Here is an 18,114-nt window from a genome sequence, read left to right as displayed (position 1 = left end):
CCTTTTGTCCAAATCACCTACAAAATCAGAATCAACATAACCACACACTGAATGACTACAACCATTATAGGTGATACAATAATCATTTGTGCCTCTAAAATACCGAAGAATAATTTGTGCCTCTAAGATACCGAAGAATCCATTTCAATGTTGCCCAATGCTCTTTACCTGGATTTTCTATGGACAACACCAACTACATGTGAAATATCTGGTCTTGTAAATACCATCACATACATTAAACTTCTTACTACATTAGCATATGGTACCCGATACATATAATCCTTTTCTTCTTTAGTACTAGGACATAAAATTGAAAAAAGATTAAAATAGGAAGCTAAAGGATATTTATAGGCCTCACATTTTGCATACCGAATCTTATGAGGATCTTCTCCACATATTTCTGCTATGATAATTAAAGCTTACTATGTTCCCTGTCTTTGTGTATTTCTATGACCAAAATTTGTTTTGCTGCTCCTAAATCCTTCATATCAAATATCCTAGCCAACTGAGCCTTTAACTTATTGATTTCAACCATGCTTTTACTTGTTAGAAGCATGCCATCAACACATAACACCAAGATAATGAATAAACCATTTTCCAAACTTTTAAAGTAAACACAATGGTCATACTCACTTCTTACAAAGTCTTGAATCACCATGAAGGAATCAAACTTCTCGAATGAATTCTTGAGTTAGCAAACACATTTTCTATTGCGGTCTTGAACATACCCTCCTAGTTGTTCCATATATATCTCCTTAATCAAATCAACATATTAAAATGTTGTTTTAACATCTAGTTGCTCTATCTCAAGGTCAAATAATGCAACTAATGTTAATACAACCCGAATAGAAACAAGCTTAACAACTAGTGAAAAAACCTCATGAAAATCAATACCTTCTTTTTGAGAATATCCTTTGTGTGCCAGCCTTTCCTTGTACCTTACAATTTTATCATCAACACCCTTCTTTAGTTTATATACCCATTTGCGACCAACAAATTTCCTACCCTTTGGAAGTTCTACCAAGTCCCATGTTTGATTCTTCTCCAAGGCATCCATTTCATCTTCATTGCTATTTTCCACTTAGCATTTTCAATGCCATCCATTGCTTCTTGATAACAACTTGGTTCCCCATCATTAAAAATCAAAGCAATAGATGAAACAAAATCATCATACCTTTTAGGGGGATTTCTGACTCATGTAGATCTCCTTAGAAATGGTTGCGCTATTTCCACACTTTCATGTATGTCTTCTAAATCCGCACCTTCACTTTTAGAAAGTTCTTCTTGGTGCCTCTTTTCTATAGATGGATGAGTTTCCAACTAAAGTTGTTGACATTGTGATAGTTGTTGTTGTTTCTAATCATTTTCTACAATGTCTGATTTTGTTAGAGAAGATTCACCAAATACTAAATCTCTGCTAATGATGACTTTGTGGGAGTATTTCTTGGATTTGGGGTCTAATTTAGAACACCGATATTAAAAAACAAGAGCATAAGCATCACAACCAAAATTTCTCAGATTTGAATAATCACATGAATGACCTATCCACATCTCTTCAAGAATCTTACAATTGATTGCAATTGATGGTGTCTGATTTACCATATAACATGCTATATTAATCCCTTCTACCCACAACTCTTGCTACAATTTGGCATTAAGGAACATGCTCCTTGCTCTCTCTAGAAGAGTCTTGTTCATGCGTTCAACAACACCATTTTGCTGAGTGTAAACTGTGGTTTTATGCTTACGATCTCATCTTCCTTGCAATAATTTTCAAACTCCAAAGACGTGAAATCACCTCCATTATCTGTTCTTAAACAATTGATTGATCTGCCAGTACTCTTTTCAACCAAAACTCTGAATTGTTTGAAAAAACCAAACACATTAGCTTTACTTTTAATAAAATAAACCCCATACCTTTCTAGAGTAATCATCTATAAATGTCACAAAATATGATGCTCCTCCAAAAGAAACTATAGGGGATGGTCCCCAAACATCTGAATAGACATAGTCTATAACACCTTCACTTATATGACTACCTGATTTAAACTTCTATCTACATTGCTTCCCAAAGACACAATGCTTACAAAAATTCAAATTCAAAGATTTTAAATTTGGAAGTAACTTACGGTTTACCAGTACCTTTAGCCCTTTATTACTCATATGATCCATTCATTGATGCCATAAATGAGTAGATTCATTTGCTTCCTTAGATACCACCATTGCCTCAATTACTTGAGTACTCCCTTCTAGACTATAAAGATTTCCAACTTTTGTAGCTTTCATGACCACTAAAATGCCCTTGGACACTTTAAGTAATCCACCTTGACAAGAGAATTTATAACCACTAGAATCCAGAACTCCTAAGGAAATTAAATTCTTTTTCAAATTTGGTACATGTCTTATCTTTGTTAATGTCTTTACAACACCATCAAACATCTTGATTTTAATGCTCCCAATCCCAACATTCTTAAAAGAAACATTATTTCCCATAAGAACAACACCACCGTCAATAGGTTAGTAAATAGAAAACCAACTCCTATGTGGACACATATGATTAGAAGCACCAAAATCTAATAACCATTCATCTTGATATTGTAAGATTTTACAAACAAATAACACTTCACTAACCATACCTAAATCTGTCTCAATTGAGTTTTCTTCATTTTTATATCCATCATTATCCTCTTTCCTCTTCCAACAATCCTTTTTGAGATGCCCTAATTTATTGCAATACCAACATTTTCTCTTACCCTTTTTGCCTCTCGACTTGGATCTGGATGTACCTCTCGAACTCTTCCCTTTTTATATGGATCGACCTCTAGCCACCATTGCTTCTAGTGTGGAGGTTTTTGTATTAGACTCCACACCTCTTCAAATGAAAGAGCTCCCACAATAGAAGCAAATTCAAGGTGTTAGTTGTGCTTAGCTAATAGTAGTGTTAAGCGATTCCAAAATTTGGGCAAAAAACATAACAGTGTGACTACCTTGTCTTCATCTTTGATTTTTACACCCATAATACCAAATTGACAAATTATAGTATTGAAAACATTTAAGTGATCAACAATTTTTATACCTTCATTCACAAACTATACAATTGTCTCTTCAAGTAGATTCAGTTTGTCAAGCATTTTGTCATGTAAAGATTCTCTATCATGCTCCATAAACTTGTTGTTTCCTTTCCAACAATATTGAAAAGAACCTCATCCACCAAACACAACTGTATTGTGTTAAGAGCTCTCATATCCAGATCTTCCCAATCCTCATTAGTCGTATTTGTAGGTTTCTTTGACTTTCCTACCAATGCCTTGTGCAATCCTTGTAGGACTAACAAATCATGTGTCTTTAGCTTCCATAGCTCAAAGTTGTTTTTGCCATTAAATTTCTCCACCTCGAACCTAGAATTCAAAATCTTTTCCATTTGATGTTGGAAAAATCAACACCAAATCCTAACACAATGGCTGCAACAAATAATTGCTTTGATACCACTACTTGTGTAAGTGGAAGCATAAACCAAAAAATTAAATATTGCAGCACAAATTAATTGTAAAGAAATGATAAATAGAATGAAATGGATTAATAGAAGAACACACATGACACAATTTATGTGGTAAAACTTTGATAAAATGTCAAGTAAACATCCACAAGGCATGGTATTGGTATTCTTATTGCTCAAGAGAAATCATTTACAAACCTCACAATTGCTGCTCTTTTATAGCCCAAAATTTGCAAACTACAACTTTTGCCTTCAAGGAAACATAAAATATACGAAATATTTCTATAATGCAACCACCACCAAACATAGAAATAACCTTCTTAACACCTTAAAATAAAATAGCAACTTTCTCACAAAGAAAAAAGTGTTATTCTAATGGCACTAAAGAGTTTTTTAATCATTATCTCATCCTTAACATCTACCTCTAGTGATCTTATTAATAAAATCCTTGAACACACAATCAAGAATAATGGTTGAGCTAGACATGTGATGTAGAAATTGTAGTTCAACAAAAACTTATTGTTTTCTCAGGTTTCAACCCTTGGAAGGAAATATTCTTGTTTCTTGAGTGGGTTCATTTGCCTCAGTTGCCCTTGGAGTTCTTGATTGAATTTTTTTTCATTATTATTGTCAATTCTTTTGGGCAATATAGTGCTACTGATAAGATTACCAAATTCATGAAGCACTTGTTATTTGCTAGATTTTGTGTGCTTGTGAAGAAAAACTAGGTTCTCCCAACCCAATTTACCTTATCCTCTAATTTTGGTGATTGGGTGCAGCAAATTGACTATGAAGACTCTCCAATTATTTGTCATTCTTGCAATATAGTGGGTCATGCCCACACTTCCTGCTTAAAAATAAGAAATAACACTGTCTGGAAAAAGAAAGATCAAATGCCGGTTTATAAGGAGTAGGCCATTCATGCCAATCAGGAATTTCAAAAAAATGACATTAACAAAGGGAAATCCTTTATGGATTGTTCAAGGAGAGAAAATAAAATGGGGCTGATAGATGGATGCGCCAGTGATTTTATGTCTCCTCCTTGTCTTAAGAAGCTCAGATTCGGGGAGAAGGATCCTAGTACTGTGATAAAGCAGATATCTTTGGATCATTTTTTTAAACCACCCTGATTTCAGGCTAGTTTTTGTTAGCTTTAGTGTTGCTGTGTCGCTTGTTGTTTTGTGGCTGTTGTTTGGTGTTCTGCTAGACTTAATGCTTAATCCTTCCCTCTGTAAAAGGGTCAGGGCCCTTTCAAAATCCCTGCTTATCTAATATCATTCCAATATCATTTAAGGAATAGGCTCTTTGTCTACATCAACATCAACATCCAACTCCACAATCTTTTTCACTTTTACTTTAACTCTTGGAGTTTGATTAAAGCACAAGGAAGTCTTGATCTTGATGCTCCCTAGCACCACCATTGTTTTCTATCATACACTATTCAGCCAGCAACCTTTCGATCGATCTTTGTGGAAGTGTTGCAAATACAGAAGATCTAATTCTAATATAGATAGAATAACATAAATCGGGATACATATGGGAAAGATTGCTGTCGTGATTCTGTCCCCAACTCCCATCTTCTCACATATAAGTCGTTTCTACTATCTGATCTAATTTCCAAACTCAATGTTGAGTTTGTAGCCATATGTCATATTCGCATATCAGTTGAAATTTTCATTGCAAAGTACATGATCCTTATCATCTTATTTTCATTTCAATGCATGTTTAATTATAATCTCAATTGACTGTATTCAATCATATTATCATACTAAGCTCATGTATCTGAAATGTAACTTGTTTGTTGATTGAATATGCTCACTCATATAATAACTTTTTATAAGGGTCTTATTTTCCTTCAATCATAAAGTGTGTTCTAAAGGTTATTCAAAGTCAAAGATGCATATTGGAAATCAGAGTTCGATTCAAAAGTGAAGTTATGTAGGCTTGTCCTCCAATTTCAATGGATTTGCTGGTTTGCGTAGGTAGCCAGCAGAATAGATATTTAACCTCTCCACTAATATAATTTGTTTCTCAAAGGATGTCATATAGATTTTACTTGCTTAAGGGTAATTGACATCAGAATCATTCGAAATGCTAAGCTGATTATAAGGCATGTCAAAAAGCAGAAGGCATCATGATTGGTTTCATTTTATGATGTAAAAATGAACCATTTTGAAGCATAAAGGATGAGTCCATCGCTGTATGCAGATGTAGACTATACATTCAGCGTAAGTGGAAAAGAAACAATGGAAAAAATCTTTGAAATAAGCATCAAATCAAGTTAAAGAATTAAATAATATGCAATAAAGTCTTAAATAGCCAAACTGTCCCAAAGATGTCTTTTCTCATTACAAGTTCCTCTGATTTAGAACCTTCTGCTACAGAGTATTTTTAGCAACAACCCATCTTCTTAAGGAATGATTTTCAAGGATGTAAAACATGCCCCAATTTGCAGTAAATATTATCTTTGTTCTACAATTATATTCAAGATTCTTCCAGGCACATAAATTCTTTTCCTTATCGATTTGCCACTCAGGTATTTATCAAAATGCTTGTCTTGAATCACAGCAGAAAATGCTTCAACCTCATCAGATCCTGTTGGAATGTTTAGTTTGCCTCGGGTTTTCCCATTTATTTGCACAGGAAGCACAATCATGTCTTCCTTTAAATACTGCTCTTCAGCCTGTAACACAAAAATAATACATAGTAAATCAGATAAGAATCATCATCAAATAAATGTTTCAAATACATTTAGAATAATTTATCTTATAAATATTTTTTAGGAGTATTTTGAGCTAATCAAGAATTCATATTTCTTTTACCCAAGATCAAATAAATTGGAATATCCAAGTACTTAATGAATTTAAAAAAGATTCAACCAAATCAGAAAATGAATACAATCTAAGTTGTTGATTCAGGTACAGGTGCGGGTACGAGATACAGAATCGGGTATGCAGGTATGGCAATTTTTTTTTCCTTGGGTACAGGTATATATATATGTTCAAACTTCAAAATTATAAAATACAACTATAACTATAAGAAGAGTGATACTTGTAAATCCATAATTGGCAGAAAATAAATTTTTTAAATACCTGATAATATCATATTCATAATTTTAAATGTTTTTTTACTTGTGGGACCCTTTTTTGGGTGCCCACAGCATCAGGTACGCCCAGGTTCGCCCAGGGTTCCGCTTGGGTGCCTGGGCCGAACCGTGGATGAACCTAGGGCCAAACCCAAACCGTACCTTGCCCCAATTCCAGCCTCCCAGGGACGAATCTGGTAACGTAGGATACAATTCAAAGCAACATCAAAACACAACTCTAGCAATTCACTAATGTCAAAATTGTGCAGGTAATGAAACAGGTGATGCCTTGTTCGAATGTCACTGAACCTCAGGATCCCACAGATCACAATCAAACAAAGGTGTGTTAGAGTTTATAAAGAGGCCCCCCTCTTCTTTGACAGCAATACTGTCAAGCTATGACAGGGTATAGTTGCCGATTCCCTTAATGCTTAGAAAAAGAAAAGAAATGTCTGATGCCTTGGAAAACAAAGGGATTATTGATCATTCAACTCTATACACAGGCTAATCAACTGAAACAAAGTCCCAAGGGTTTCTAAAGGATGACTTACCCAAATGATTATTTCTCCTATAAATGGTTAAGTTGGACTTCAACAAAATAGTCACTCAATTTCTCTGGCATTTCGAAGATACAAGCATTGATGTTTCCTCCCAGTGTATACACCCTATCGGCCCCCTTGTCTCTTACATAGTATTCAAATAAATAAATCAGCAACATCCTGGTAGAAGAAAAAAGAAACTACAGCGTAAAGACTACAACTCTGATACCACTAGTTGGAAAAACAATTCACAGTAACAATGGAGACACAAGAGAGCACAACTCTTTTTAAACTCAGAGAATATATTTTTCCATTTATATCAAAAAATAGCTTTTGCAAAACATTTACAAACAGATTATAAAATGTCTACAAACAGTTCTGGAGCTTCTAATGTAGCTCTACAGCTTTCTGGAGCTGTTGTGTGTAGTCACTGTTCTGGAGCTGCTACTATAGCTCCACGTTTGCTTTTTAGAGCTACTGCACTGTTCTAGTTTCTAGAGCTACTGCTTGTTGGCGGCATTATTGTATACGAAAATACGACTAGTTAATTATGTGTAATTGTTTTGGTTAGTTGGCAACCGAAGGGTGGCAGTTGCGGTGTGACGGTTGGCGCTCGCACCCCCTCAGTATCTTTATATACTTCAGAATGTAACTTGCAACACACTTATTATGAATGGAATAATATCTCTTACGTGCTTTATGTTTTAAGCTATTCACCCGAGAGGGCAAACATTTGGCACCGTTGCCTAGACGTACTTGGGAATGGAAGACGTGGATGGCGCACGGACACGATGGGCCTACCCGTTGGTGAAATAAACCCAGAGGCCGATGACGCGCGAACAAAACTTTACACAGGAGAAGACACAGCAACGAGAGAATTTTCAATTTTGCTCCAGGTAGTCATCTAGACCTACGTCCGACGAGAGGCGGCGGAGGCAGAAATCCCACCAAGTGTCGTGTGGACAGCGCTGGAGGTTAGCCCGACAGTAAACCGGTTGATAAACCACCTCCCCCGGTTGCTTGCACAGGCATCGCTAGCACAACAGGCTCGCCTGGAGGAGATTGCCTAGGAAGAGTGACGCCAACAAATCCTTCAACACTACGAAGAAAGTAGTTGACGGGAAGCAGAACAAGATGGCGCCAGGCCAGGAGGGAATTGAACCTTGAACTTTTTATATTCAAATAAAAGTGTCATTGACACGAGTTGTATCTGACAAAATGAATTAATAAAGATGTGTTTTGGTTTATGTATTGTGAAGTATGGAAATGTACGACAATTAATGCCCAACCTTTTGAATAAAGATAGAAATAAGAAAGCAGAAACGGACGAGTGGGAGGCCGTGCAGAGGGCCTTGATTTTGGAACAACAGGTAGAACGTAGACGGAGGCTGAGGCAACTTGCCGAAGGACGACCTGCCGAAGGGAACCAAGGAGGTGTCACAGAGGGTGCAGAAGCCGAGGGGAATTTCTACGCGTCGCCAGACCACTGTAGGGTGAGAAGCCACGAAGAGTTTCTGGAGGAAACAAGGTTATGGAGAGATCTAGTCGAAGAGACCCGGGATCGGTTCAAAAACTTATCCCTTACACCACAAAGTGAAGATCACCAACGGGAAGCAAGAGTGGGCGCGGGTGAGAGCGAAGGGGAGGGCAACCGTACGGGTGTAGGTGCCACACACGACAGGCAAAACACCGTACCTCCAGTCGCCCACGCAGGACACACCACCGGCGTCGCCGAAGGAAGCAGCGCAGGGCCACAGACATAGGCACAACCACCCCCAGGAAGACGACCCGGGATGGCGAGTAAACAAAAATTGCCAAAGTTCACAGGGGACAGCAAGGAAGACCCCTTACGACACTGCCGTACATGTGAAACCATTTGGTCCGCCAACAGAGTGACAAACCAGGATGATTGGGTATAGCAGTTCCCAGTGTAATGTCCCCTACTTGATCTATTTCAATATACTAAAATTGATTGATATTCTTCAATTAGTTATTAACAAGTTCTTATTTATTTTCCTCATTAGATGATTAATTTCATTATTTATAGTTCTTAATATAGTTATTAGGCCCTGCTACTACTTCAGTTTTAAGGGAGAAGGGTTTACGTATGTTACCAAAGCGCTTAGAGACCAAATACAATAGGTTCCCTCAAAGTTTACAGATCCAAGCCCTATCTTGGGACTTAATCTATTGCTTGGATTTAGACTGCCCCTCTTTGAAATATCTCCTTCCCATCTTCTTAAATACTGACAATAATAACATGATTTAGACTATAAGTATACTAATTTCTCATGTATTATGAATATATATGAAATTAAGTATGATTGTCATACATATTGCAGTCCATATTAATGTTACTATTAGTTCTGCATAAGAACATTATCAGGCTTCATATATTAAGCATACTTATTAAACATATCCCCATGCATACCACCAAGAACAAGGATGTTACTTCCTATTACTCAATAATAACAATTCTGATCTGATCTACTTGATGGTGCTCTTACTGAATGCTTTTATTCCTTTCTTTTATATCTCTCAATGTGAGGGAGAGGTCACACCTCTTCATCATGCATGCCTTTTGGCAAGAGACACACCCTCTCACCATTAGCACCTTTTGAAAGAGTGCAACTCTTCATTATTTCTACCCTTTGAAAGGGACACAACCTTTCATAATCAGATATGCAGTTCTTATTTAAATCAGATCTGCACTTCTCATTTTTCAAATTCTCCCCCACCTCAAATGAGTTTCTCTTCTCCCTTTTATATCTCACGTTTGAGGGAGTCACAACTTATCATTTCATGCCTTTTGACCTTTCATTAGGTTTAATCAAATTTAAATAATATTTAATTATATTCTTTTATATTTTAATTTTAATTTTTATATTTATTCTTTTGTATTTTAATTTTTTTATTATTTATTATTAAATTATATTTCAAAGTAGGGACATTACACCCAGCCACGTTACGTGGAGTTGCCATAGATTGGTACTCCGATGTGGACAAGCAAAAAGTGGCCACGTGGGCCAATCTACAGAAGGAATTCATGGAGGAGTTTCGGTTGCTCCGTGATGACAATGAAATTGTAACGGAGATATACAGTACCAAACAAGGTACCAAGGAGACAGTACGGGCATACAGCAGGAGGCTGAAGGAATTGCTAGGTAAAATGGAAAGCCAACCAGCAGAGGGATTGAAGAAATGATGGTTCGTTGAAGGATTGAAATCCTCCCTACGAAAAAAGATGAAAATTGTACCCCCGACGTCATATGACGACGCCTATAATAGGGCGATGGACCTAGAGAGCGAATACAAAACATCAAAGAAGAAGAAAAGTAATAAATACTCATCTGATGATGAAGACTCTGACGGGGAAAGCAGCAGCGGTGGCGAATCGAGTAAAAAGGTGCACGCTCTCCAAAAGGACATGGAATGAATGCTGAAAGAATTCAAAGCCATGAAGGGGAGTACAAGTAAGACTGAAGAAAACGACGTGTGGTGTACCGACTGTAGGAGTGATGGACACACCAAAGGGGTCCTGCCCCAAGAAGGCTTTTTGCGACATTTGTCAGATTGCGGGACATTTGACAAAGGAATGTCCCTACAATATGAAAACCAGGAGCCAACAAGTTCTCTTCACGCAAGAGCAGCCGACCGTCGGAACTTCGCAAACCGCCAACAATAGTGCATCATCTGGCGGATACCGGAACAACTAGCGAGGGGGGAAGACCAATAATAATAATAGGAGCCGGATCCGATATGATGCAAAGGGACGGCCAATGATCCAGTGCCGACCTTGCAATCAATGGGGCCACTTTGCCAGGGAATGCACCTCAGAAGAAACTCCACAAAAACTATGCAAATGGTGTGGGCTTGGAGACCACGATGATGGAACTTGCCCAAAGTCTAGAGTGAACTTGCTCAACATTGATAGGACGGAGGAACGGGTATTGGCAATCACACGGTCACAGGCAAAGAAGGCCACATACCCGGACCCCCGCACGGAGAAGCAACGGGCACTAGAGGCGAAGGCTGAAGTAGCGAAGGAAATGTTGGCACAAGGGAACACCCAGGAAGCGGCAAGTACTTTCCGCTCTGAGGTCGAGGAAAATATCCTAAAGCAAATGCTGCAAATTGAAGTACCTATGAAGATGAAGGACCTCCTGGAAACGATGCCGCAATTACGTACGGCACTCCTACATACGGTGCAAGTAACTCTGCACAGTCAAGCGACCCGGAATACGGATGTTTCCGGCAGAACACCTACAGACCCATTGGTCCTGACACTATACAATGGCCGGCACCCGGCGGTGGTAGAAATGGGAATACTTGGCACCATTTTGACTAACACTATTGTCGACGGCGGGTCCGGAGTGAATGTGCTTCCGAAAGAAACCTGGAAGCAGCTTGGCAAGACGACACTATGGCCGTCAACCTTCAACTTACTGGGAGCGGATCAACATGGTATCAAACCCCTTGGAACGCTCATGGCGCAACAAGTGACCATTGGGACACAACCATTTGTCCTTGACTTCGTGGTGATTCCACTCGCCAAGAAAGGATACGACGCCATTCTGGGCAGAGGGTGGTTGGTGGCAGCCAGAGTGAATCACAACTGGAAGAGTAACACGTTGTCAATGGAGAAAGCTGGGCAAAAATTTATTATCGACCTGAAAACACAACTTGTGAGTGAAGAACTCGCGTCAGAATCGGAATCAGACGGCGAGGGCGAAGTTGACGGAGGAAAGTACGGAAGGGAACTGAACGAGGAAGGCGTCCTGGGAATCCAAGGATGTTCCGAGGACGAGACCGATTCCCTTAATGGGCTCTTCCACTAGCAAATGGAGGACTACGAGCTGCTGTATGGGTGCAACATGTTGCAGGTTGACGAGGAGCCGGACGAGAACGAATTTCCGCCAGCGTACGGGGAATACATCGAAGGGGATGCCCCTGTCAATGAAGTACCAGCGCATAGGTTTGACATGACGAAACCAATCCGGTACAAAGAGTCCGTAAAACCTACAAACCTCGGCACGGAAGTAGAGCCAAGGAACATCCTGGTTGGCGACGACTGGAATCCAGTCCTAAAAGCCGCCGCGTTTAAAATATTCATGGAATACAAGGATGTATTCGCTTGGATGTATAAAGACCTCAAAGGAGTGCCGCCAGAACTATGCGTACACCAAATTTCACTCGTACTTGGGGGCGTACCTGTACGGAAGAGGCCGTACAAAATGAATAAAAACTATGCGGCGAGAGTGAATGATGAAATTGAACGTATGCTCGAAGCCGGGATTATTTTTAAAGTGCAGACCAGCGAGTGGGTGTCGCCCATAGTGATATCCCTTAAAAAGGAGGCAAACCAGATCCGAATCTGCGTGGATTTCAGATGCCTTAACGCGGTCACCATAAAAGACCCGTTTCCAATACCATTTATGGATAGCATCTTGGAGGAAGTGTCCGGTCATGAAATTTATTCATTTATGGATGGATTTTCTGGGTATAACCAGATATCCATTGCCGAAGAGGACAAGTTAAAAACCACCTTCATAGTGGAGGATGGCATGTATGCGTATAATCGAATGCCGTTCGGATTATGCAATGCGCCAGCGACATTTCAACAGATAAGCCTTCACATATTTGAAAAGATGTCAGTAGGGAACTTCAGGGTGTTCCTTGACGACTGGTCCATCTACAGTAACCAAGATGCACATCTGGCCACACTTGGCGAATGCATGGAGAGATGCAGGCGAGCCCGCCTAGCACTCAATCCCAAAAAATGCAGATTCATGGTGCCTCAAGGGAAGCTGTTAGGACACATAGTGTGTAAGGCTGGACTCAAGACTGACCCAGACAAGATTCGGGTGATAGTGGAAATGGAGGCATCGACAAATGTCATGGGAGTCAAATCCTTCCTAGGACACATAGGGTATTACAAGCGATTTATCAAAAATTTTGCTCAAGTATCCTGCCCTTTGGACAAGCTGATAAGGAAAGGTGAACGGTACACATGGGGGACGACTCAGGAAGAGGCCTTCCAAGAACTGAAGTCATGGTTGGTGGGTGCGCCAATCCTAACATATCCTGACTGGGACAAAGAGTTCCACGTACACGTTGACGGATCCAATTTTGACATAGGGGCCACACTGGCGCAGGTTGGCGATCACGAGCTAGATCACCTGGTCTACTTTGCAAGTACACTCCTGTCAAAGGCAGAGAAAAATTATAGCACCACAGAGAGGGAAGCCCTCGGGATGGTGTACTCCGTCCAGAAATTTCGACATTACTTACTGGCCACCCCGTTCACATTTTATGTGGACCACTAGGCGTTAATGTACCTGGTAAACAAGCCAATTATCCAAGGACGAATCAGCCGATGGCTGCTATTGCTTCAGGAATTTACATTCAACATTATCGTAAGACCCGGGAAGAGCCGTGTGATAGCTAACCAACTATCGTGAATCCAGTCAGGAGAACCAGCCGAAGGAGTGAATGAAGATTTTCCAAACGCTCACTTATTTCGCATCACGGTCCTCCCCGCTTGGTACGCAAGCGTGGGGGAATACTTGTCGACATCACGGTTTCCGAGGGAGATGCCACTAGGAGAAAGAAGGAAACTGGTACTGAGGAGCAGGACATTCCAACTCATTAATGGCCTCTTGTACAAAATGGGACCCGACCAAATCCTACGGCGATGCGTCCTAGAAGAGGAAATTCAGGGCATCCTAAGGGAAGCACATGAAGGGCCCGCAGGTGGACACATGGGGCCCGACACCACGGCCAGGAAAGTTTTGTTGGCAGGACTGTGGTGGCCGACACTACATAATGACGCCAGAGAGTGGGTGACGAGCTGTGACACATGCCAACGGGTCGGACGGCCATTGAAGAGGGATTTTATGCCCCTCAACCCATCGAATGCCAAGGAACTGTTTGAGAGATGGGGATTGGATTTCATCGGACCATTAAAACCAAGTAGAGCCTGACTGTGCAGATACATTGTAGTGGCAATAGAATACTTGACCAAGTGGGTTGAGGCACAGGCCTTGCCAGACAACTTGGCGGTCAATACAGCAAAATTCATCTATGAACACATCATTACGCGGTATGGGATTCCAATCCAACTGACGAGTGACAGAGGAGGACATTTTGTAAATCATATAATCCGATTGCTAACAACGGAGTTCAAAATCTTCCACTCCTTATCAAGCCCCTACTATCTGCGGGCGAACGAGCAGGCCAAGGCGACCAATAAAATAATCGTGTCGGTGATTTATAAGTCTTGCGGAGTGGAGAAGGATGACTGGGGGGAGCGCCTACCGTCGGTACTTTGGGCATACCGAACAACTTACAAGGTAACTACTGGACAGACTCCCTTCCAGCTAATGTATGGACAAGAAGCCGTGGTGCCAGTTGAATTCATGGTGTCGAGTCTCCGAATCGCCATTGATAATCGACTTGGTGACATGGAAAGCCTGAGAGAAAGACTGTACGCTTTGAACAAATTGGATGAACGAAGGATGATGGCTCAGTGGGCGACAGAGACAACCCAGCAAAGACGGAAGGTTTGGTACGACAAGCATCTTCGGCAAATGAAGTTTACTCCTGGGCAGTTGGTGTTGAAATTCAATGGAAGGAACGAAATCAAACCTGGGAAATTCAAAGTGCGATGGCTAGGGCCCTTCAAGGTACGCGAGGTCAATACCAATGGGGCGATCAAGTTGTGGACGCTGGACAGGAAGGAGATACCAGACGCCGTCAATGGGTCAAAATTAAAGGTTTATCACGAACGGAGGGAACCTGGACCCTCAAGTTAGGATGTTCGACAGTTTGTTTGATAAAAAATAAAAAATAAAAAAGTACGGTCCGTACGACAACCGTACCGTATGAGAAAAAAAAAAGAAAAAGAAAAAGATGTGGGGCCACCGTACGGTGACCATACCGGCGGTGGAACCTGGGACCACCGAAGGTGGTCACATCGGCGGTGGGTGCCACCGTGTGGTGGACGCCACCGCACACATAACCCCCGCGCAAACAAAAGAAATAAACGAAGCCCGCATACGCTCGCGCAGCCCACACACACGAGGAAGAAAAAAAAAAAGGGACGCAACCCATGCCAGAAGTAAACCACACAGCCACGCAAGGAAAGAAAAGACTGCCACGCACACAAGTAGACCACGCAACCCACGCAGCCCACGCAAGAAAAAAAAAAAAGGGGAAAAGGAACGCAAGGGAAAAGAAGGAGAAGGTCATTACGAAGGTGTCCAACGACCGTACGATTTTTAATCGGAATTCAGTTATAGCAGAGATTAATGGATTCAGCAGGAAAATGAAGTTGGAAAAAACAGCTGCAGGCTTCCTCCAGTAGCAGCTAGAGGGATAGCAATACCAGGGTTTTATCATCAGGCGTACGTGTTGCAGGCAGCACCATGGATGCCAGCGCCCGACAGAAGCAAAAGCAGACAGCACCACAGGCTGCCCTACGTGCGAAAAATACATTAACACCCCAGAACATCACCTTTGAAGGGTTGAATGGGTCGGAATGCTGGAAATGGTGGCAGGACACTCCCGACGATGATCTGGTGAAGCAAAACCTCCGAAAGGCACAAGTGGAGTGGGCTATTCGGATGCCCGTATTTCCTATCCGCGAGTATGAGGGTGCCCTATAGTTCATGGTGGATACCTTCGACAGGCACACATGCACCAACACTTTTGAATACCTTGGGAGGGATGTTACCATATCCTTCAATGCGAGGGACTTTACGAGGGTATTCGGCATTCCGGGTAGCCAGGGCAAGAAAATAGAATTGAAGGCTAAAAAGATGAAGCGGGAGGAGGAGCGGTGGATTAAATTAATCTCCAGGAACTTGACGACAGCAGAGCTGGACAGCGTGGCTAATGCCACGAAGGGTCGGGGAATCCGTAAGACCTTTGTTGCAGAGGGCCACTGGCGGTGCATTATGGATGTCATCAAGAGCAGATTGACAGGGTCGGGTAGGGCGTTGGACATCACCCTCCCTCGAATTATGCTTATGAATGGGTTGATGAATGGCATCGTGTATGGCTGGGCCGCGTTACTCGTAGAGCGCATGTATAAGTTTTTGACGATGCAGCATCGCACATTCTATATGCCGCACTATGCTATAGGGTTGTTCCTGGAGGCCACGCGGGAAGCAGTGCCGGAGGCAGAGCTGGAGGTACGACCACAGGGACCGTTGGCAGCAAGTGAGCCTCCAATAATGTATTGGAGGTACTTGGACATTGGGCACTCTTCCGCGAAGCGGAAACGGGCGGTAGATATGGCCTCGGCTTCAGGGGAGCCTGACAATGGGAGGGATTCCAGTAGCACAGAGGAATCAAAAGCGGAAGAGGAGGATGATAGCAGTAGGGCGACGGAGGAGCGGGTCCTGTTTGCCCCACCCCTGCTACCGATGGGCACGCCGATGCCATCATCTGGAGTAGGCGGCACCTTTATTCCGGCCTTCGGACAAAGCCGCACGCCAGTTACACTTGGCCCCCTACAGCACCAGGTAGCATCACCGGGCCCAACCACGGCAACACTTACGGAGGACATGGCAGAGTCAGGGATGGAGGAGTCATCGCATCGGGTAGTAGTCGCCGAGGAGCAGGGACTGAGGGAGGTAGTGGATACAAAGCCTTAGGTGCGGTTGGACGTTGTGGGGAGTGACGCAGTGGTGACTGTGTCTGCGTCTTTGTTGGAGGAGCCGACAATAGCGAACCATCCCCCGGTCGTAAAGATGTGTGCCGACCCGTCAGTCATGGCTATGCAGAGCTGGCTCACACAGCGGTTTCAGATGACATTGGCACAACCGGAGGGAGTTGTTGTATTCTCACCGTGTCGAGAGACTAGAGCGGAGGTAGTCGACTTGGACGACTCATCGGGCAAGGCACATGGACTCGTAGTTGGGAACGAGGCAAGGGAGGTCGCCTCTGCTGGGCAGGCGCTAGGGGATGGTACACCTTCGGTGGCGGAGGAGGTACCTTCACAGCAGGATGCGGTTGTGTTCGTTCCACCAGAGACTTCACAGCCTTCGGCACAGACGGGGGAAGATATTGAGACCTATCTAGCTGACATGGTGACGAGGGGTAGGCGGGTGGTGGCCGTTGCCCAGACGCAAGCATTGCAACAGGTGGTGGTGGAGCTAGAGCAGGTCTTACAGTTTATGCGGGTGGGTTGCCAGGCAGCCTTTGCTACCTGCTTTGAGTCTCAGGGTTGGCCGACTACTGAGACAGAGGAGATGCTCCAGGCTTGGAGGCTGCGTTAGCCCGTTGTGGAGAGTCGGGTGACGGCAGTTGTCCGCGAGATCGAGCAGGTCTATCGGGATGCCTATTGTACATTGAGGCGTACACAACAAGAGTTTGCGGTCCGCAAGGCTGCGCGAGTAGCATTGGAGATGTAGGTGGCCAGTCAGCAGGCCTCATGGGCAGCCAAGAGGGCGTAGTTGTTGGCACAGCTAGAAGTGGCCCGCACAGAGACGGCTGAGACCCGAGCAGAGCAGGCCGAGGTAGAGATTCATTTGGCGGCTAAGCAAAGTGTGAGGAGCCACGTGCAGTAGGAGTTGGATGCCGTTAGTACTGAGAGGAGTTTGTTGCACACTCGGTTGGTCTGCGCGACGGAGGCAGCGGATACAAAAGAGGAGTTGCTAGAAGCCGCACACATGGTGAAGACAGCTTTGGAGAAAGTATTGGTGGCGGAGTGCGATGTGACAGCACGCACTCAGCAGGTGTATGAGCTCCGCGCTCGCTTGGCGGCCCAAACACCGACATCTCAGCCTTCTGCTTCAGGGACGCTTCCTCAGCCGCCTCCCTAGTTTTTCTGATATGTTTATTGTATAGGTTGCATGATCTCCATTTTTGTTGCAAGTCGCTTGGAGTCGACTTTTCTTTTGGGGGGGGTGATGTTGGCGGCATTATTGTATACGAAAATACGACTAGTTAATTATGTGTAATTGTTTTGGTTAGTTGGCAACCGAGGG

At 42.6% G+C, this 18,114-nt stretch overlaps 1 protein-coding gene across 2 annotated transcripts in view; it reads right to left on the bottom strand.

The window, feature by feature from the left end:
* Window positions 1-5,743: 5,743 nt before the first annotated feature.
* LOC131041365 (leucine--tRNA ligase, chloroplastic/mitochondrial) overlaps window positions 5,744-18,114 on the bottom strand; it is a 304,431-nt gene continuing 292,060 nt past the window's right edge. For both annotated transcript variants that reach the window (XM_057974409.2, XM_057974410.2), the window contains one exon: window positions 5,744-6,179. In XM_057974409.2, the coding sequence (XP_057830392.2) occupies window positions 5,958-6,179 (222 nt within the window). In that variant the 3' untranslated portion in view covers window positions 5,744-5,957. The remainder of the gene's footprint in view (window positions 6,180-18,114) is intronic.

This window comes from Cryptomeria japonica, chromosome 3 (genome assembly GCF_030272615.1).
Source record: "Cryptomeria japonica chromosome 3, Sugi_1.0, whole genome shotgun sequence".
Classification (NCBI taxonomy): domain Eukaryota; kingdom Viridiplantae; phylum Streptophyta; class Pinopsida; order Cupressales; family Cupressaceae; genus Cryptomeria; species Cryptomeria japonica.
The sequence above is the reverse complement of the archived record's forward strand: the minus strand, read 5'-3'. Positions and strand labels throughout refer to the sequence as shown.